Source organism: Plecotus auritus (assembly GCF_963455305.1).
Source record: "Plecotus auritus genome assembly, chromosome: 14".
Lineage (NCBI taxonomy): Eukaryota > Metazoa > Chordata > Mammalia > Chiroptera > Vespertilionidae > Plecotus > Plecotus auritus.
Genome location: NC_137780.1, coordinates 13,918,870 through 13,940,214, shown reverse-complemented (window position 1 = coordinate 13,940,214; position 21,345 = coordinate 13,918,870). Strand labels below are relative to the sequence as shown.

The 21,345-nt window shown below is 44.7% G+C and overlaps 1 protein-coding gene across 5 annotated transcripts; it reads right to left on the bottom strand.

Annotated features, from left to right (window-relative positions):
- Positions 1-994: 994 nt before the first annotated feature.
- Positions 995-9,562, bottom strand: ZBTB18 (zinc finger and BTB domain containing 18). Of its 5 annotated transcripts, none has more exons than XM_080651126.1 (3): positions 9,434-9,478; positions 6,138-6,235; positions 995-4,652 (listed from the first exon to the last, which is right to left on the bottom strand). In XM_080651126.1, exon 3 carries the CDS (start codon positions 4,636-4,638, stop codon positions 3,070-3,072), a length of 1,569 nt encoding a protein of 522 aa, XP_080507252.1. In that variant the 5' UTR covers positions 4,639-4,652; positions 6,138-6,235; positions 9,434-9,478; the 3' UTR covers positions 995-3,069. The 5 variants fall into 5 exon arrangements, with proteins under 5 accessions (XP_080507252.1, XP_080507251.1, XP_080507249.1 ...); XM_080651127.1 differs by lacking the exons at positions 6,138-6,235; positions 9,434-9,478 and adding an exon at positions 7,124-7,260 and having other exon boundaries at positions 3,715-3,852; positions 3,965-4,652; XM_080651125.1 differs by lacking the exon at positions 6,138-6,235 and having other exon boundaries at positions 9,434-9,562.
- Positions 9,563-21,345: the final 11,783 nt, after the last annotated feature.

Here is a 21,345-nt window from a genome sequence, read left to right as displayed (position 1 = left end):
TGGATTTCCACCCAAGGCCATCAGGGAGCTTACACATTCAAGTTCCGGACCTCTTATACCACTTTTTTTTCTATGTAAGGATGTTAACCTTACTACAGGCCACGTAATGTGTATTCTAGTTTTGACAGTAAGAATGTAAAACGACGTTTTCATCTGTATCTTTAAGGCTGGAATTTATGGGCAGTTCGACTTCAGGATTTGCAAAAATTCTCAGGTCCGTGCTGGCCCCGCTCCACTTAGGACCCCACAGGACAACCCCTTGTACAGAAGCACACAGCGTGTGTGAGTGCGCCACCAATTCCTTAGGTCAACCAGCAACGCTTCCGTCCTGACATGCCCAATGACACACTCAGGAAGTTGGGACCATCACAAAAATGAGGGAACAGAGTACTTTCAATGGTTCCCTGTACTTTATTACATTTTAAAACTTAAACTTATGAAAACCTGGGGGCTCCGAGTTCACCCAGCCACAAAAAGGATGTATATAAGTTAATCTTGAGCCATCAAATGCCTGCTAATTCAATTGCCTAGAATTCCAGTCATTAGCCAAGCAGTCTTCCAAATTAAGACATCCGGTCTCCTTCAATTTTCCACTTAAAACAGAACACAGAAGAAGAGATCTGACCAATCAACTTAGGATAAAATTACCCATGAAAATGACTTATGCGCAGGGATTAGTAGCTGGGCAGCGTCTGATGGAAAACCCTATGCGACCACTTGAGGTTTCATGGACTCACGCATTTCCAGGGAATTACCTTCACATTTGTGATCGAGGTTGTGGAAAATGGGCCACACTTTTAAAATGTGCATTTAGTATCGTCTTAAATGACTAGAAGCAAAAATGTTTGCACATTTCCATTTGAGTGATTTTTAAGGCATTCTAATAATTTCATAAGCTCTGAATAGAGCTGACATTAAAAACAAAGATGCCATGTATGATACACACTTAGGATCATGGAGTACATAATCATAATTAAAATAGCACACGAGAAACTGAGTTCATATAATTTATTGCAGTTAGCACACAGTTTAAAAATTCACCAACACACCAACAGTACAAAACTAAACAGCATTATAAGTTATTCCCCCCTCAGGAAAATAAAACATACTATGATTGTCAAAGCTAGATGTCAGTCTAAGTTTTAGAACAAAGGAAGAATGTGAAACTAAGAGGAAAAAGTAATCACTCACAATGACCACAAAAAGAAAATTCAAAAGAAAGTCCGTTTTCTCACAGACATTGATTGTCTTCTCTAAATTAATAAAAATTATTTTAACATAAACTGTATTTAAAAAAAAACTAGAAACTCTTCAAGTAACTAAAGATAATGCTCCAAGGCCATTTTCACAGCTTTTTTTGTTTGTTTGTTTGCTTTAAATGCCATTACAGCCAAATTAACACACATTTGACCAAATATTTCCAAAACAGTCCAGCAACACACAATGGAGTTTTCCATTCAGTATCTTAAGCACAAAAATAGGCTATGTTTACAGTAGTTAAGGCGATCAAATTTTAAACAAAAGCAATTAAAAAAAAAAAAAAGGGAAAAACAGCAAACGTTTTCCATGCTACTCCCATAGACCTTATTTGTAAGTGCAAGACAGGAAAACAAACACTGTGCAAAATGCTCTCGCCCGTGTGCCGGTCACCACACCGCACGCTGGGCTGCAGCCTCTGCCGCCACCACATAGTCTACTAACCCCCTCCCCATGTCAATCAAGGCAGTCCAGTCCTTTCAGCCTGGGGCTTTTTCAGTCCATAGAATCTTTTCATGAGTCGGGGGAGGGGTGGGAGGTGGGATAGGGAGGGCGGGGAAGGAAGGGGAGAAAAAGGAAGGGGGAGCAAAAAAAAAAAAAAAAAAAAAAAAAGAATGACCTATTGTCAATTTGTGCAGTAGTTATTCTAAAGATGCTCAACTGGGTATAAATGTGTACGCCTAAACTTCGAGCTGGCACGGGTTCTGTGCAATCAGAAGTTTGTTAAAATGCACACTGCACATGCAAATCTTTAAGCCGTTTGTAAACATTTATATTTTCCTTGTTATGTAGCGAAGTTATCAATTTGCAGCTTAAGTTTTTATTCAGCTTAACAGTTTCAACTTAAAAACAGTGGGAAAGTCGATTTAAATTATATAAAATAAAAATAAAAACAGTGCATTTACGTTCTTCATAACACCAGGTTATTTCCCAAATGGTGCTATTTTTTTCTAAGGAAATTAAATAATTTTAAACTCACTCGTTAAAGTTATACAATGCAAACAAAGACAAAAATATATCGAAACTCATGCATTTCTGTAGCGTTAATATTTACTCTTCAAGACTCAACTAAGAGCATCAACACAACCTGTCAAGTTCTTTGACACCCCCCCAGCCCCTGTAATCAATTACAGTATACAATAACAGTAATTCACATTTTCAACACAGTTCAACACTGCTGAAGCTGCAATATCCTCTTCATCCCAAGCAAACCTTCACAAAGACAGCGTCCCAGTGACCCAGTGTACGCTCATCATTTCTCTCACTGGGAACCGTCAGAAAACCAGAAGTTGCCACAGAAAGTTTTAAGTCAACTGCTTGTTTAAAAATAGATAATCCAGCATTTCAGAAATTTTCCATTTGGGTCTAAAAGCATTCAGGTTTCCAACAGCCAGAAAAGATTCATGCAATTTGAGACATATAAAGAGGCTAATAAAACTGGAGGGAATTTCTACTTCCAAACAAAAAAGTGGGGGAAAAAGACCTCCAGAGACAATGCAGTGTTGACAAAATGAAGCCCTATGAACGCTTCTGCGATAGGACGATTCGTTTCTAAGGTTCTTGTTGGCTTACTTCCCCTACCCCTCAAAGAAAAACACCTCTCTATTCTCTGACCTGCCCTAAGGTTTCTTTATCAGTATGCTAAATTAGTGAGATTCTCATGCTATTCTAAAGTGCAAAAACAAGTTAATATCCCAACTTTTTAGTTCCAGGAAACAAGACTGCTTTTAGACCGTACCACAACTATATAGAGATCTATGTATATATATATATATATGTATATATATATATAATTTATATATATATATAAAATTATTTCCAGAGTTCTTGTGAGCTATCTTCTAAGGTCCAGTCTCTGACAGTAGGCAAGCTCAGTGCTTCGCTTTTGACAGACAAGGAGTTCACCAACTCACAGTGGAACTTGCGAATGTGTCTGTACAGGTCCCCCGACTGCGTGAACCTGCGCTCGCACCACTTGCATGCGTGCGGCTTCTCGCGGGTGTGCACCACGGCGTGGCGGCTCAGGTTGTGCGAGTACTGGAAGCTCTTGCCGCACTGGGTGCAGGTGTAGGGCTTCTCGCCCGAGTGGGTCCTCTCGTGGCGCTTGAGCGTGTACATGCAGGAGAAGGTCTTGCCGCACAGCGAGCAGGTGGGCACGTTGACGTCGGCGGCCGGCTTGCTGCGGATGCCGTCCTGCTCGCGGAAGTGCGTGCTCAGGTGGATCTGCAGGATGTGCGGGCTGGGGAAGACCTTGTTGCACAGCGGGCACATGAAGATCTGGCCGGCCGGGCTCAGGATGTTGGAGACATAGGGCAGCAGGCTGCTCTCCATGCCGCCCTCCACCGGCCCGCGCTCGCTCTCCGGGGTCAGCATCTCGTCGTCGCTGGCTTTGTCCTCCCGCTCGAGCTCCCGCAGGACCGAGTCCTCCCTCAGCGGAGCCAGGTGGGCCGGCTCATACTGTACCCTGGTATTAGCGCCCACACTCTCTTTCCCCGTGCTATGCTCCATGTCATAGTCATTAGTGCCAACATCGCTCTCATCACAGGAGGCCTCTTTCTCCACCTTCACCTGCACCAGGTTGCTTCTCAGCACGTCCTGTGAAGAGAAATAAGAGCTGTTCAGATTTTCAACGCCCGAAAGGCTGGACTTGACAGACAGGTCCAGCACGCAGTCAACATCTGCCGCATCCCTCACGGAGGTGACAGACCTCTGGGACAAAGACTCGGTGGAGCTGCAGGGGCTGGCTACTGTTTTTCCAGCTGCTGTGGCGTGCGGCTCGGCCTCCCCGCCCGCCTGGGGGATGCCTGCTGAGTCCGAGGGCAATCGCATCCACATGGTCCCAGGCTCGCCGGCCAAGTCCCTTTTGCTGGGCAGGATGTTCAGTTTCTCATCTTCTCCTTCATCTTCGTCACTGGGCAGGTCGCCAGCCATGTGGCTGCTGCCATCGGAGAGGCTCTCGACTTTGTCCGAGCAACTTGAGGCGTCTTCCTCCTTCTTGGTGCTGTCGGCCTCCGTGGTGGCTTTCTCTTTCAGCTTCTTCTTGCAGACTTTGACGATGTCATACATGTGGAGATAACTGGCAGCTGCGAGCACGTCTTCAATGGGCAAGTCTTTGAACTGGAGTTTCCCTTCATACATGAATTCAAGCAGGAGAGCGAAGGCCGGGGCTGTAACAATGTCGCTGTTCAGATGAACAATGTCCCTTTTGTCCAGCTGGTCCTTGTAGAAGAGGTGGAAGTACATGCTGCACGAAGCCAGCACGGCGCGGTGCGCGCGGAACTGGGCATCTCCCACCAGCACCGTGCAGTCACAAAGGAAGCCCTGGTGCCGCTGCTCGCTCAGACACTGCAGCAAATGTCTGCTGTGGTCTGGGAACTCCATGCTGTCTTCATAACCTGGAGAGAGAGGCATTTCTCATGAGAGCCACTTCACAACTTTCCACGCCAGTCCCCACACAGAAAATAATAATTCGGCTTGGCAGCCGGGGTACATGTCCCTGAATTCTAATCAGGCGTCTGACCCAAAGACGACCAAATCACATGCACGCAACCTAAATGCGGGAAGAAAAGGCACGCTTTTCCAGCCGTCCTTCCCCCAGCCCCACAGTCTGTAATGCGTCCCACCTTCCCTGAACTTTCAGACAAGTTTTCAAAGCCTTGATTTCAGGATCGTCTCTTACTGAGAATAAGGACTTAGATCCCTCTCAGAAGCCTTTAGTTAACGCTACTCACCAAATTAAGTCCCACAAAACCTACAAAATAGCTTGAATTTCAAAGGGAACAACTCATAATGAACAAAGAGAAGTCCCAAGCACACTCTGGAAGATTCAGGAAATGTGTTTGACCATTCTTTTTATTACTTTTGATACCTGATTGTGCTTACAAAGCACAATTTAAACATACACATTCGGTTGAATAATAATTTTGAAAAAACCATCATGAAATTGCATAATTAGTCCAGGAATTAGCAAACAACTTTCTTTTAAAGTCCGAGTGTTATGACAACAAAAGGCCTGCGTGTAAAAACAGATGTGAATGCCTAAGATTTCAGGTACAGCGCACATGTACGGGGCAGGAGGAGCTGCGCCAACAGATGGGAAAGATCATCTTTACTACGAAGCCATCCAAATATTTTTTTAATGAATTGAGAAAAATGGTTATTATTTCTTTGGAAAATCTGTACCTCTGGAGACTTGGGAGCCAGAAGGGCTTTATTTAACTCTGAAAAAATCTTATCTAAACTTTGATCCTTTGCAAAAGCAAGATGAGTTCCATATTCAAATTAATTCAAACTTTTAAATAAAGGCATATTATGTTCAAATGAAATTCAAAAGCTTTACAGGTTCAACATAAAAAAAAAAAAGCCATACTAGAAAAAGAGAAACTATTTTTTCCCCCTGACTCTGCCTTACCTCTGTCAACAGAAAATACTTTGTTTCAACATAACTTGATATATTTTGCTTTCCCACTAGCTTCTATTCTTTCAAATACGCATTGTTGCCCTGGTTTTCTGGTGAAGGGGGGATGAAAGGGAGGGAGAGGCAAGGCGAGGCTGTACAATGGGTCAAAATTCAACTCCTTAAAACCAAACAAAACCCCACTTCCCCTTTCCTGTGCCAAAAGCAGGGTCCACCCACCCACCCCAGAAAGCACAGTTGGAGAATGGGTGCACAGTCATTTCATATTTAGAAATTCCTTCCCTGCTTTTTCTACACTTTGCCCAAGGTGGACTGAAACTTTCATCCTAACCCCAAAACCAGTCTGCAAGATGCCACTGTGGAATACACCAAGATTTACAATACAATCACTCGGAGCGCCCCACAGCTACCATCAATCCTAATCCTTGAGAGGACTAAAAATAAAGATTGGAGGGCAGCTCACAAGGTAGCCGTGATCAAATTAGGAGGCTGAGAGGACAGAGAGGGCCGAAGAAGGAAGCTTATAAACATCTGATCCAGCTGACGGTGGCCATATGGCAGCTGCAGCCCAGATAAAGAGATTAAGAACAGAGGAGTGCGATTACAGCTGTCTGGCCAATTCAGGCAGCTCAACCCTACAAGTTCTAAATTAGTCGCTAACACAAAAACTCCTGCAAATAATTACTGTTATGCTGAAATAAAAGGTCTCTTAAATATATATTGGAAAGAGAAATGAGGAAACCAAACTATTCTCCTGAGGACAAAAGTTTTCTTGTGTGTTTTTTTCCCTTTTTAAAAAACCTTCGGTTTCAAAAGCACCACACAGCTGTATGTTTCAGCAGTGCTGCTGAATGTTTTTGAAGAATAAAGTTTCACAGTGGAATTAATTACACAACAACCTAGCTTCTCAACTAGAATAATCTTCTCATGTAAGTTTGAATGTGGATTCCAGAGAGTTTACTATTTCTCCCCAACCCCAAAAGCAAAAGGAATCTAAACAGCAGTGAAAAACAACAATATAAAGCATTTTAATCCAAAGTGATCTCAAAAAGCAATATGTCAAAGCTTTTCTTAACATTTCAAAACTTGAAATATTTCTGTGTATTAAAGTTCCTTACTTGCTCAAGCAAAAGGGATAAAAATTAAAACTACCCAAGCCCCAAGACTTTCAACTCCAATAAGATGTTCATTTAATACTCCATTTCATACATTATTCCTAAACTGGATTAGAAAAGTAATGTGATTTTTTTTAAAATTAAATAAACAAAACACCAAAACACAAATATGCTCCATCTAATCTCTTGCTACTCCTACCTTTAGGACACATAAACCTGATTAAGTCCTTTCCTCTGAGGCTTGCTGGCTCCAGGTCTGTTACATCGGTGGAAAAAAAGCAGACTAAGAGAGACAGATGCAAAGTGGAGATGATGTTAGAGAGGAATGAGATACCTTCTCCACCACAGATCCGCACACACTGGCTCCCTGTCTGTGTGTTAGAATAAAAGGCTGAGGGATGGCAGGCTGTCAGCTGCTCTGACATCATGTTCAGATGGAAATGCTACCTCCAGCTGTGCTCCTTTTAATGCCATATGCTACTCCTCTACACTCCTGCCACCAGCTTTTTCTTAGGAGAACTTTTCTCTTCTGTTAGTATAAACAAAATACTTCAAAGTCTCCCCTTTTTTCCCCAAACTTTCTAACAGTAGAAATTGAAAAACGCAGCATATGGAGTTCTACTGTATTTATGGACTAGCAACACTTCTGTCTGAGGCTGGTGGACTGGCGCACTGACTGACAGCACCCTCAAGCCACGGTGCTCTTCAGGAAGCCCAGACTCACTTTTACCCACTCCCACCTGTCCTTTCAGAGGCAGCTTAAGGACATTTTTAAACCAACCCCTTGGACATCTCCAGTCCCATTTCAACATTATTACGGCACCTTTTTTTTTCCTTCCTGCTGAGATAATGGTACACATCTCAGGATGTTGGGAGACTATCCACAACCACGACTTCAGCCTGGTTCACTGTATTATTTCACTCTTATTTAACTACCTATCTACAGTGACCTTCTCAGGAAAATTTCTCACAGTGTCAGTTAAATGCAAATTTCAGTTTTCACTATCAACAAACTGAAAGTGCACTTTCTGAAATCCTGGAAAGTGCTTCAGCTCAATGAGACACATGAATAAAGTCGGCCACCCTGCTCCAGTCCCTTAAAATGAACGCTGCACCTGCCTCTCTGCTCCGACCCTCCGCTCACAAAAAGCAGAACTTCGTCTTCCCCTCAATCTGTGTCCATAACCACCTTTTTTTTTGGGGGGGGGGGGTCACTCTGTAATGTTTGTGATCACAAGAAAACCTTTCAAGGGAGAGCGCGTGGGGGCAGGTCTAGGAAGTTTAGGAACTTGTGAGCTGGACTTCGTGGGCCTGTTCGAATGGCTGATGAAATCGGAACGTAATCCGGGCTGGGCAGACGGGTGCCCCGCAAGGTGCTGCGACATCTGTGAATGTCACGTCCATCCCCACGGACGGCGAGGGGAGGGCAGGCAGCTGGGCCCCGGCGCGAGCGCGGCAGCCCTGGGGGTGCTCCCCCTCCGTCCCCGTGAGAAAGCCACGCCGCGGGGTTAAAGAGTAACAAAGCCCACGTCCCCTCCTGTCCTCCTCGCCTCCCCAAAGTCACCAACCGAACTTTCTCCAACTTCGCGATGAATGACATAATTACGAATGCCTATTTCAGGAAGCACTCTCCGCAGCGAAATTCCTTCTCAGCCACACAACCGGCTCGCCACACATGCCCTCGCCCCATTCCGACGTATCAGACATTAATCAGCCCATTTACCCAGTGGGGTGGGGGCTGACTGACAGTTTAATGAGCCCCAAGCACCGCCATGGGCCGGCCGGCGGCTCCCAGTCCACAAATCACCCCTCGCGTCCTGCTACCGCGGGGCCAGGGAGCTTGGGTTTTGTTTTTCAAAGCGGTGGGGGCGGGGGGGGGGACGGTGGGGAGTGGGGAGCAATGCAAATCTTCCCGTAGTGGGCTGTGCATAAAAACACTGGGGAAAGAGGAAGGTTAAACCACAGGGAAGGCGGTGGAGGGCGTAGAGCCGGTGCAGCAGGAAAACACCTTCAACAACAGCCGAGAAAACAGACCCGGGTCAAGGCAGCAACAAAAGAAAAGTCGTAAGAAGAAGCCGGGGGGAGGCGGGTGGTGGCTACCGCTTCCCCGCCGCCCCGGCCAGCCAGCCCCCGGGCCTCCCGGCAACTGCACCCGCCCGGGGGGAGGGAGGGGGGCTCCCCCGCAGCCCCTCCCCCGGGCGCCACTGCAGCTGCACCGGTCCCCGGAGCGCGGCCGTCCCGGGCGCCACTGCAGCTGCGGCGGCTCCCAAGCCCCCTCCCCCCGCCCGCCGCCCTCCGCACCCGGGAGGCGCCACCGCAGCTGCACCGGCCGGGAGCCCGCCCCGCGCCGCAGCTGCACCGGCCGGGGCGGGGGGGCGCGGCGCGGAGCCGGCCAGCCCGCACCCCGCCCGACCCCGCAGCTGCAGCCCCGGCCCCGCGCCCGGGCCTCCCGCAGCTGCGCCGCCCCCCGCCGCCCAACCGCTCCGACCGCACAAACTAACTCCACTCGCGGGGGCGCCCCCGGCCGGCCCGCCCTCCGCCCACACCGCCCCGCCGGCCGGCCGCACAGCTGGCGCCCCCGCCCGCCGGGGGTCGGGGCGCAGAGGGGCGCCGGGTCAGAGGCCGGGACCGGCGCGGGACTCACACGGAGCGGCCCCAAGTCCCCGCGTCCCCGCCGCCGCCGCCGCGTCCTCCGCCTCCGCCTCCGCCTCCCGGCCGTCGCCGCCGCCGGACTTGGTGGGCTTCCTCCTCCTCGCGCCCCCTCCCTCCCGGCCCCCCCACCCCCCAAGCCCGGCTCCGTCGCCCGCTCCCCCTGCCCCCTCCCGCCCACCCGCCCCCGCTGGCAGCCGGAGGAGCGCGGCGGAGCGAAGAGGCCCCACTCTCAACGGCTCCCCATGGCAGCAGCCCAGCGGCGGCCGCAGCCTGCCAGACACCGCGAGGGAGCGAGCGAGGAGCGAGCGGAGCCGCCGGGCCGGGGGGGCGGGGCGGGGGGGCCGCGGGGAGGGGGCGGGAGGACGCACCACGCACGCACGCGGCGGCGCCGGCCAGATGTTGCCCCCCCTCGGCCCGCCCCCTCCTCCCCATGCCTCCTACCCCCCACCCCCCTGCGGCGCTGGGCTCCTGCGATTGACCGAAAGCGCCCGGACCGGCGCTGCCCGCCCGCCCCTGGCCGCAGTCTCCTCCAATAGGAAGGCGACTTTTCAGGAGGGCGGAGGCAGTGGCGGGCAATCGTCGGACTGGCAAGAAGGCTCGGCCAATGGGAGAAGCGGACTTGAGCTGCCGCTCGCCCGCCCCAATCACAGGCCGAAAGTGTCGGAGTGGGCGGGGCCCGCGCGGGCGGGGCCGGGCGCGGCGCGGCGCGGCGCGGGGCGGAGCCCTCGGGCGGGCGCAGCGGCGGTGGTGGCAGCGGCGCCCCTCTGGGTGACTTGGCCGTGAGAAAGTGAAAGGAGCCCGCAGGCGGCGGCGACAGCTGCGCTGGGAGGGGCTTGTTTCCAGGCGCGGAGGCCTCGCGCGCGGTGGGGTGGCGGAGCCAGCGCTCCGGTGGGCACCGTGACAACCATAAATACACTTTTAAACGTGGTGGGGCTGGGCCGCTCCAAGTTGAGCAGGTATCCCCGGGAGGCCGGGCACTCGGGGACGCCGATGACTCGAGTCCGGCATTAGGTGCTCACTCGGTTCCCTGCTGTGGGTGACGCCGTCCGGGTCCTCGGCTTCCGGAGCGGGGAGCAGGGCTAAGGGACGTTCTTGCCCGACCCTGCGGTGCCCCGTTTCCCGGTGCACGCGGGGCGACCGGCGCAGGGAGGCCGTTTCTGGCCGTGGTTCTCCTTGCGCGGTCTCTTTGCGGCGGAGCAGAGCGCCTGCATTGCTCCAGAAGCCCTCGTGTCACATGTGTCCTTGCACTGTGACAAGTAAAGACATCCCCAAGTGACCAAATGTTAGGGAATTACAGTCAAATTGATGCTTGTAGAAACCTTAGCCTGATTCCTTAATTGGTACGTATCAAGCCACAACTTTAAACTGCGGAGGGAAGGAAGATGTAAGGCTACTTACTGTTGTTGGCTTCTCCTTCCTTCCAGTAAACTTTCATTCGATTTCTGTTCTTTGCAATTAAGCCGTGTTCATGGGGGCCACGAAGAATTCTAGAAACTGAACACCCTGAAGAAATTGGAAATCTTTACAAGGGAAAAGTTGACTCGCAAGGGAAAGCAGTGGTTCCAGGATAGAAAATAGAGAACTGCGGAGGGAAGAAGTCATGGTCAAATGAAAGGTGTTTACTCTTTGCTGACCCAGCCGGCCCTGGCGAGCCTGTTGCTAACCAACTTGCCAGGAGACCTTTCAACCGGGCAAAATGCGCTTTCACTTCGCTCCAGGCCAGAGGAGTGAGCTCCGGTGCAAGTATTGTGTGGGCCAGTCAGACGTGTGCAATGACGAATGAAGTCCAAACAGGAGCACAGAACATTCCAGACCAGAAATCGTGTCGAGATGGCCAGTTAGGAGCAGGATGGGGACCTTCTCTACCCTCACCTCAACCTTTCCAGATGCCCTCCTGATTGATCACTGAGGTCAAGTCGCCCCTAGAGCGAGAGTCCGTGATCCCAGGAAATACAGGCTGGGCAAAAGGAGGTTTACAGTGGTGACTAGGCAGCGTTGATGCTTGTCTTATTAATTATGGTCTCGTTTTCCATATGAACAACCGTAACCTTACTACTTTGGCCCAGCCCTGTAGAGTGTTGTTTCTGTGCTTCTGGTGAATTCTACGTTCTTTCAGTCTGTTGGCAGGAGGCCCAATTTCAGTCTGACCTGTTTCAAGTTAGGGAAATTGGTAAATGTTCTTGATGGATGAAATACACAGTAAAAAAAAAAAAAGTGAAAATGAGTGTATGTTTTACCAAGAAGTTTGGGGAAAGACAAGGGGGAGTGCGTTCTCCAAGCTGTTTCTCACCGACTAAAGGTTAAAAGGAACAAATCTCTGGATGAATAGAGTGGCTTGATAGTGTCAGGACAGTAAGTAATGAAATCAGAGGACAGCAGAACATTCAGATTGTCCACAGAAAGCTTAGAAACTCAGCTCTAGGGCGTCTCCTGCAAAATCACTGCTCTAACAAAAGGTTTTACAGAACAACCCCACCAGTGGAATAACGGCCCCAAGGTCTGATGGGAGACGCTGATACAACAAAAGTTGTGAGCTGTGTGTTTTTAGGTCTAATAGTCATTACTAGGATCTATTTTGAGAGCTGAGTTGGGTAGCCAGGACATATGGATTAAGTGGATATTTAAAGAAGCCGGTATGCCATCCTTCAATTATGTAAAAGATTTTATAAATTTATGAAATGCATGGAATATTCGTACATTGTCAGAACCAATCAAAACGTTTCTGGAGTATTTGTTGTGTTCAAGGAAGTAATCTGATCAGATATGGAAGGAAACAAAAAAAAAGTGTGAGATAGTTTCTCTCCTTCCTGAGGTTCAAGTTTAGTGGGGAAAAAAACTGGTATGAATATATAAAAATCGGAAACAATATTCTCTCCCCCTCTTCTCTCTCTCGCTCATTCTCTTTGGGCTGTTAGAAATGAACAGGTTGAAATGGCCTAAATAACAATATAATGATGAATGTCAGAGGTAAATTTACTGTTTATTTGCTACAACCATCTACACCCTGGTCCCCACCCGGGGCGGTTGTATTTTCTCTGCCCTTTTTTTTAACACTTAAAAACTATTTTTTAACTCTCTGACTTTATTTAAAAAATGGTGCTTTTGATCATCTTTGGAAAGTCATCAGCATGCAAATTGTAAGTAAATGAAGACTGATAGCAGAGGTGTCATAATACAGAATGATATTAGTTTGGGGGGCACCCATTGGAGCCAGGGAAGTATTAAGTCAGACTCTAAATACCCCCATCAAGTGAGTGCCTCAAAGCACATCTTTTCACCTCTGCACTACAGGGTTAGCAAATTACCAAGGTCCAAAGCTACTTGTCAGAGTTGGAGAGCCAATAATAATCTTTCTTTTTCTCTCCCACAGTGAAAGGTAAAAAAAAGCACCAGAAGTACAGTCTCAAAACTATCTGAAAAATATACCATTGCTTCCCTCTGGAATCCTAGTCCTGTATAGTTCCAATTAGTTCACACTTTTCTGGGAGTCCCGATATTATAAGTGATACAAGTCATTTAAACATGGTTAGATTTCTTGCCAGAGAACAGTTTTATGTCTTAATAACACATACATTTGACCAGTAACAATTTAACACTATAAAATGTTGATGGTCCAAATAAAATTTAATTTGATGAGCAACTCCATAAAATTAACATGAACCGCAGGTCAAATCTCTGAAATAATTCAGTGTTTTTATTACACTTGGTGCAATAGGTCATGTTGAAAAGTTATCTATGGAATTAATTGTTGAATATTGACTTTATACAAACTTCATGTATCGTTGGAACTTTTCTTTAAAAATTAGGGAGGCAAGCGTTAATAATAAAAAATCAGATATCCCAAAGTGTAATATTTTAAAGATAATAATTATAAAATGTGATCAGGTGAGTAGAGGTGAACCTAGTTTGAACCTAAAGAGAAAAAACACTAACATTTTTAGTGTCACAGCACACAGAAATTCCATTAATGTATTTCTTCTCTCTCCCTCTTCTCTCTCCCTCATTCTGTTTGGGCTTTTAGAAATGAACAGGTTGAAATGGCCTAAAGAGAGGAAGAACACCAACATACAGCTGAGACAACAGTAAAAAAAGTAAATGGACAAACTGGGACACACACCACAATAATGAAATGAACAGCATATTCCTTTTAAATATATATATTTACTAGTATATATAAATTCCACAAAGCATTTGGTATACCGAATCACTCGCTGGGTGATAAATTCTGTAATGCTTGAATCTTATTAAATTCCTGAACTATGATAAGCCATAAATAGGAGATAATTTATTCTGATCCTCAGCCCGTAAGACAGAAATAATATTGTCACAAACTTTTAGGGAAGACCCTTAGCAGATGTGCCCTGGGCACTGGGGTTCACCCTGTACACTGAGCGCAGACTGAGCCTACACCAGCATTCAAACCTGCTTGAGGGTTAAGAGCAGAGAGAGACAGTCTTCCCAGAACTGCTTTTCCTGTGTAGCCAGTTTTCAGTTGCTTACTGTAAATCAGTGCTTTTACGTGAGCATCATAAATCCAGCGCATAATGGCTGAATGAGGCTGGTGGTTCAAGGCTTGGTTGACAACAAGACTGGCCACTTTGGAGAATTAATTTAGAAAGAAAGCCAAGAGCCATCCAACCCCACCTTTTTCCTCTTTCTCCATCTCTCTTGTCTGTTCTTTGCCCCCCCGCCCCACCCCACGTAAAATGCATTATGCCTTCTGGCACAGGTAGAAAAAAACGACAATGATGCTTTTTATAGTTAACTTTGCGCTGTAATACATCCATTCGTTACTTGTGTATGATCCCAGGCAACTTCCAAGCCCCAGGTGGCTGTCTTCCTTGCCACGCAGAATGCCTTCGTGCCAAACATGCATATGAGTTCAATCAGTTAAACATTATTCTAATACTATCCTAAACAAAATAAATTTGTATAGACAAGTCTACCACCCTTAAAAATCGCACTGTGCCTCCGAAATTCAGATGTGACAATTACTCTGTTGCGTTGGAGGTTGCATGAATTTGGATAATGAAAAGATGCATTGATTTCATCTTTGGGATTTTTAGATTTAATTCTTCCAAATAATCTGATGAAACATGATTTTTCCAGGTGAATGGATTCTGTTACAAAAAGATTTAACATGAAACCTGTTGTTAATACCTCGTTTTTAAAATTACATAAATCTGTCTTGTTTTTTTTATAAAATTCTATAAAGATATAGTAAGCAGATTGTTTTGTTGAGCATGAAAGAATAAAACTTGTAAATATTTCAAAGCTAATATTATTAGAGTCATTGGTTTAAATTCAGGTGCAAATAAACTTAGAACAGGTGAAGAGAACAAGAGCTATTACAGTAGGTATAGATGCTGTGCACCTATTATGTGTCACATGCTATGCTTCTGACCAAAAGAAACATCCGTCTGTCTGCATCCCCACACAGGGGGCAGTTTTTCCTTCCTTTTATGCTTGGTCCACCCTTGAATTCAGCAACTTCTTGGACTTTAAATCAACAGGAAGGAAAATAATCCAAAAATTATTCACTGAGATCTTACTTTAAAGAAATAAGGAATGCATTCTCACAGTTCTTGCTATTAAATTTCCACCGTGTGCTCAGTGCCAATGATCCACCAATAATATCATTCCCCTTATAGTGAGGACTTACTATATATGAATGGCATTGTGAGCCCACTGGGCAAATTAACATTTCTTTTTTTTGTCAGTGGCCAGTAAAGCATACCAACCCTAATTATTGAAATAATATAAAATTGTCTTAATGAAAATCTTTTCTTACAAAGAAATTCTATAAATTTAACGCAAAAGTCTTGATACATACCAGATTCAAACTATTCCTGGTAATAAGAGCAGACAGAAGGTTAAATCTCACTCCAGAAATTTACTTCACTCCAAGTGACAACAGGCAACTCAGGGAGTTGCTTCCCTTACAAAGAACCAGCATTTATGCTTAAGACTAAAATGATTATTTTTAAAGTACTCATTTTACAATGCAAATGCGTATCTAAATTAAACGCAGTAAAAATAAGCATTTTGAATGGAAGCTGCAGTAATGACTTTATGGGAGATAATAGGAAAAGTGGTTCTTGAATATGAACTCAGAACAGATTTCAAATTCCTTCTAGGTGCCCTGAGGCTGGCTTTGTTCCTCCAAGAACCGGCACATGTTTAACTGGGTTCCTCCAAGTACTGGTACATGTTTAACTGGGTTCCTCCAAGAACCGGCACATGTTTAACTGGGTTCCTCCAAGTACTGGTACATGTTTAACTGGGTTCCTCCAAGAACCGGCACATGTTTAACTGGGTTCCTCCAAGTACTGGCGCATGTTTAACGGGGAACCCATTGCTGTGAAGTTGTTTGACAAAACTGAGGCTGTTCAGGGAGGAAAGAGAAAATGTTGAATCAAAACACAAAACTGACAACTGGTCTACCATGCCAAGCCGTGCCTCGGCGCTTGGAATCTGGGACAGATGCAGGAACACAGGCTCGCTGAGACAGAATAGCAACAAGGGTCTGCCTAACAGAGACACATGCACAATGGAGCGTTTTTGACAGAGACAAATGATGGACAGCGAAGAGCAGCATCAGGGACAATGGCTTTACAGGGGAGAGGTAGGGCTATAAAGACAGCGAGGAGCTGGTGACGGCGCAGAAGAATGATGGGGGAGGTGGGGAGGAGGAAGCACCCCACAGGGAAGTGGTCTGTGGTAGGGACCTTGGTGATGGAGATGGTGCTGTTGGCAGTGGTGGCAGCAGAAGGGAAATAAAACAGAGATGTCACCATGCCTTCCTGGGCTCTGCTGATCCTATGCCACTCTTCCCCTCCCCCACCCCACCCCACCCCCCATTTTTTTTTTTTTTGGCCAAACAATGTCTTGTTGGTTGTCCTTAAATAATGCTTTATGAAACAGCCACCCCAAAGGAAAGGATCACTTGGTATTTAACTCTTCCCCCACATTACGTTGCCACAATAGGGCACAGGTGTGCACACACCCTACGTCATTCGTTTGGCTGGTTTTCCTGATAGGATGGGCTTGATATGAACTAGATTTTCTTAATATAAAGTCAGAGCTTCAGAGCACACTCATTACACAGTTTCAAGTTGACCTTATAGAGAAATGGTGGGTCTGTATTGATAGTCCATTGAGGAACAGGAACTCTTTATTAACCTAACTAAAAATTCATGCAACAGTCACTAAGCATCTAGCAGACACAGAGCCCATTTCCCGGCACCTCAGCCTCCATGCAAAGCATCCAGCCTGTATCTTAACCAGCTGCTTGAATTGGCGTTGGAGAGAGGGGCCTGAACTACTTCAGCAGAGTGAACCCGGAAAACTCTTCCATCCAAGATACTGACTCTATGTTTTTGTTTCCTATTTTCATTGATAGAATATAAGCTCTCTCAGGAGGGGAACTTTTTCGATGACTTGTATCATATACTTGTATTTGGCACATAATAGGCACTCGAGAAAGATTCATAGGCAAGGGAGGGAGGGAGGAGGGAAGGGAGGGATGGAAAGAAAACTTCTATATTTGCATTTTTCCAGAGGCTGGAGGGAAAGCAGTGCTTTCCATGCTCAACTGCTCCCTTTAAACTCGGAAAAGCAAGAAAGAAGTACAGCTTATTCTGTAGACTTCCAGAAAGGTGCTTTCTTGCGGGGTTCTCTGACCCACCTTAGAAATAATCAGATGCACGCAGTAGAGGCTTACTTCTGGTAAATTCATAGCCATTCTCTAGCACATGTAAAGAGTCTTTCATCTTTCAGGGTCTTTAGAAATGAGTTATTCCTCAAAACATCTCAGGTGCAAATAAACTTAGAAAACTTAGAGGCATACAAGTTGCTGTTATTTTCATTACTTGGAAACGAATGTTGATTTGGAATGGTTAAGTGGCTTATCCGAGGCCCCAGATTGGAGATCGGTGAATTGAAGGACTAGTTGGTCATCAAGTCATTGTTGTGGTTCTTCAGATATTCAGGACACTCTGAACCTAAAAGAAAAACATCCACTGATTTTGAACAAATCAACCCGCTGTGCTTTGAAAAAATACAGTCGATCAGGTCTTTTTCTTCCAGGGAAAAGTCCCTGATTTAACTGAACCACATAGACAAGCTAAAAAATATAATGAAAGAAATTATTTCTGACATTTCCAGTGTAGTGTCAACTAAAGGTATATGCTGTTGGTGGACATAAATCAAGGTGCCTCCTCACAAGAGATGTTTGTTCCTTCCAGGGATTTGTTAAGACGGGGTCCCCATAGCAGTAAATCTGGTGGAGAGGAATCTATAAAACTATATATATGGGTGCATCCGGTGACTATGAGAGATAAAAGATTATATTTTCATTTGCATGGTTTGCTGGGTTTTATTTGGCAGATACAATAACACGGGCTATGCAGAGCCCATAAAACAAAGTGAGAACAGCAGCTCATTTTGTGGCAGAATGTAGTGGTTATGGCTAAAGGGCTTACATAATTCATCTCAAACCCTTCTGCCTATATTTATTGTTGTTTAAATGAAAATCAAACTCTCACAGCCATGAGGAGGAATCTGGTCAGGAATTTGATTGAGATCTTTCTTCTTGCAAAGCCACGGAGGTTCTCAATCCACAACACTTAAAGATAGCTGCAGGCAGGTCCAAGGGAAAGCATAGCTTACCTAAGTCCACGAGTGCCCCATCTCTCTAATCCTCCCCCGAACAACTCCGAAACTCCTACAGAAAGAGAGTGAGCGGAGAGAGGCCCTGCTCGTTATTCTGACTCAGAGTTCCTGGTTCGGCTCAGGGAAGACTCAGAGCAGTGGTACGCCCCAGCTGAGAGATCATGCTTAGCATTCAGATGATGTTTGGCACCAGATAATACTTTAGGGGGGTCGGGGGAGGGCAACACAAAAGCAGGGTTGAGGCATGTGACATTGGCCCAAACCATTCACACAAGTATAGTGTCTTTCAATATTATTACAAGGACTTCTATGATATCATATTTCTAAAAGAAGATTTTAAAATTCATGGTTTGCAATCGTTTTATTCTTATAACTTGTTATGTTGCAAGAGAGAAAACTGGCTGTCAGTTGTGACTGCTCAAGACTGGATTTTGCTGGTTTGGGAATATATATATATATATATATATATATATATATATATATACACATACATTTAATAACCAGACATGAAAATAGTTTGTTAAAGAGAAATCTGTAGCATATTATCAAATGTACATCTGGATAAGGTTTAAAAGTATTAGGGATTATCACACTAACTTAGTGAAAGTGGAACTAGATGGCTTAAAAAAGGTGTATAAAGTAACATATTTTTATTTGGAGGTAACATATAATATCAATATATAAATGTAAGTTTTATCATGTTAATTAAATTGTATGCCATTCAACCAGATAGAAATGTTTAATATTATAATATTTGTAATTAAAATTAGTCTTGAAAAGAATAAATTATCTCAATCATTTTTTAAATGACCAGCACACCCTCTTTTTACAAGTTACACAGGTAAAAAATAAAAACATATGGTCTACATTTTACCTACTATAAGCAAATTGCTATTTTTATAAACTGGGTTATCCCTCTTGATTGCAGAAATTCTTTATTGTTTTTAGATAAATCAATATGGATATTAAGGTGATTAGCTCTATATTTCTGATTTGACATTTTTTATACCATTTAGATTGTTATTATACACACACAGAAACCAATTTAGAGGGGAAAATACAAAAAAAAACACACGTTATTTTAAACTACTGCTAACTCAGTAAATAATTCATTTCTTAAGTAATGAGATAATAGACAGCTTTCATCTTGCTTTGGTAGTAAGCCCAAGCAGTGTGTGTGTGTGTGTGTGTGTGTGTGTGTGTGTGTGAAAGCATAGATCTGATTGCATATTCCTCAAGTTCAATAGGAATCAACAAGCAAGAATACATCAATGAACATCCCTCCAAATAGGATGTTATCCATTTTCATTGGAAACAAAAATGTGATTGACATAAATGTATCCTAACCTCGTGTATTTACTCTTGTCATGAAGATGTTTCCTTGCTAATCCATATTCAACTATCAATCAGCGGATTTTGATAGCTTTCCAGTGGCTGCAGGCAAAATCTGACAAGTAAAAAGAAAAAAAAAAAGAAGAAGAAGAGTAAGTTAACACTGATGAAGCGAATCTGAGAAAGAAAGAGAGGATCAAAAGGTGGGGAAAAAAGAAGAAAGAAGAATGAAGGGAGCCAAATAAAATCAGGCAAAATTTTAGGACTAAAACAATGATACAAGTTTTCAGTTAACTCATTTTCCCCAATCTACAATTTTTAATTGGAAATCATATGCCTTAATATTTTAATTTAAAAGAAAATCTCCCTTCGCTAAGCTAAAAAACGAGGCACCAATGCCTTGTAAACATGAATATTCAAATTCTAAAATCTTGTTAGCTAAAGGGGCTATGCTACTGTTTGGCCTGCCAGCCACTAAGAGACATGTGGACTTCTGAAACAAGAGAGAAATAAATAAATAAATGAATAAATAAATAAATAAATAAATAAATAAAAATCTTTCTTTCTTTCTTTCTTTCTTTCTTTCTTTCTTTCTTTCTTTCTTTCTTTCTTTCTTTCTTTCTTTCTTTCTAAAACATCCTAGCATGAACAAGCATCACTCTTTGAACTGCCTGTTACCAAGGCAAAAAGATGTTTGCTCAGAGTGAATATTCATGTTCTAAATGAGTGAATAGAATGACTTATGGTTCCCCCCACCTTCATGCTATATGCCTCCAAACCTCACCTCCATCACAAATACGTTTCTTTAATTTTTTCCTTCCTTTTGCACTCTTAAAGCATGTTATTATTATTATTTTTAGTGTCACAGTCTCCAACAGTCCTTATTTCCACTCAAAATTACAATACATAGGACTATGGCCAACGCTATGCAGATGGTCAAATAGATAATAAAGACTCGGTTCATGAATAATACCCACTCAGAAAGAGGACAAAGGCAACAGGAAAAAAGAGCGCAAATTGGACAAAATGTGCGTGCTATATTTAAAAAAACACACGCGCGATCATTGTCAGAGATCATTAAGGGTGCCCTGTAGCTTTAATGATATGCCAGTGGCACCAATTTGATGTGACTGTTTGCTCGTATAGTCAATAAGAAGAGTCATAACTGCCATCAAATTTAAATTTAATTTATTTTCTACACAGCCCTTTCTGTTTTCCTAGGTTTTTTTTTTCTTTTATAACATTAACACTTTTTTGTTAAAAAATGTGTGAAAGATTAATTTGTAGAACGAGGGGTGCACAGCGCAGGACAGATGGCGTGGGTGGGACATGACAGTTTTCGTCTGTGGCATCATTTTGTTGTTGCTATTGCAAGTGAGCAAAATAAAGAGCCCCTGCTACCACGATCATTTCTTTGGGGGGCTCGTGAGATAAGGTGTGTCGCTGCTCCTCACGCCAGGCTCTGCTGCTGGGGGACAGAGCCACCCTCCATGTCCCCTGTAACCAGCCTGCTCATGACTACCGTGAGCCTGGGAACGCTAGAACTTTTAAACTGCACGTGACTTTTGTGCACAAAGGAGTGAAACCTGCTCTTTTTGGGGAAGCTGGCTGTTTTTGAAATGAGTTCATGGTTTGTCCTCTCTGAGATCCTGATTGTAAACCCAAAGACATGAAACCAGAGATGCAAAAAAGAATCATTTCTAAGGTGGTTATTTTGGGCAGGTTTTTGTTTCTGTTTTTTTGCACCAGTCAGAAATCCAACTCACATGTGAGGGGCGAGAGAACCAGTGCAGGCTGATGTATGTCAAGGTTTGACTTTTGCCTGGAATGGCCCTGATTCACACATAAGTATTGTGGGAGTTCACTATTGTAAAGGTTCTTAGCGAAGGAGAAGGCAAT

What these genes read in the sequence shown, in the direction of transcription:
- ZBTB18 (XM_080651123.1), bottom strand. Translation starts at nt 7,217, where the DNA reads ATGATGTCAGAGCAGCTGACAGCCTGCCATCCCTCAGCCTTTTATTCT. An exon ending in GCGGATCTGTGGTGGAGAAG is followed by an intron (nt 4,653 to 7,123) that starts GTATCTCATTCC and finishes CTCTCTCTCCAG; the next exon opens with GTTATGAAGACAGCATGGAG.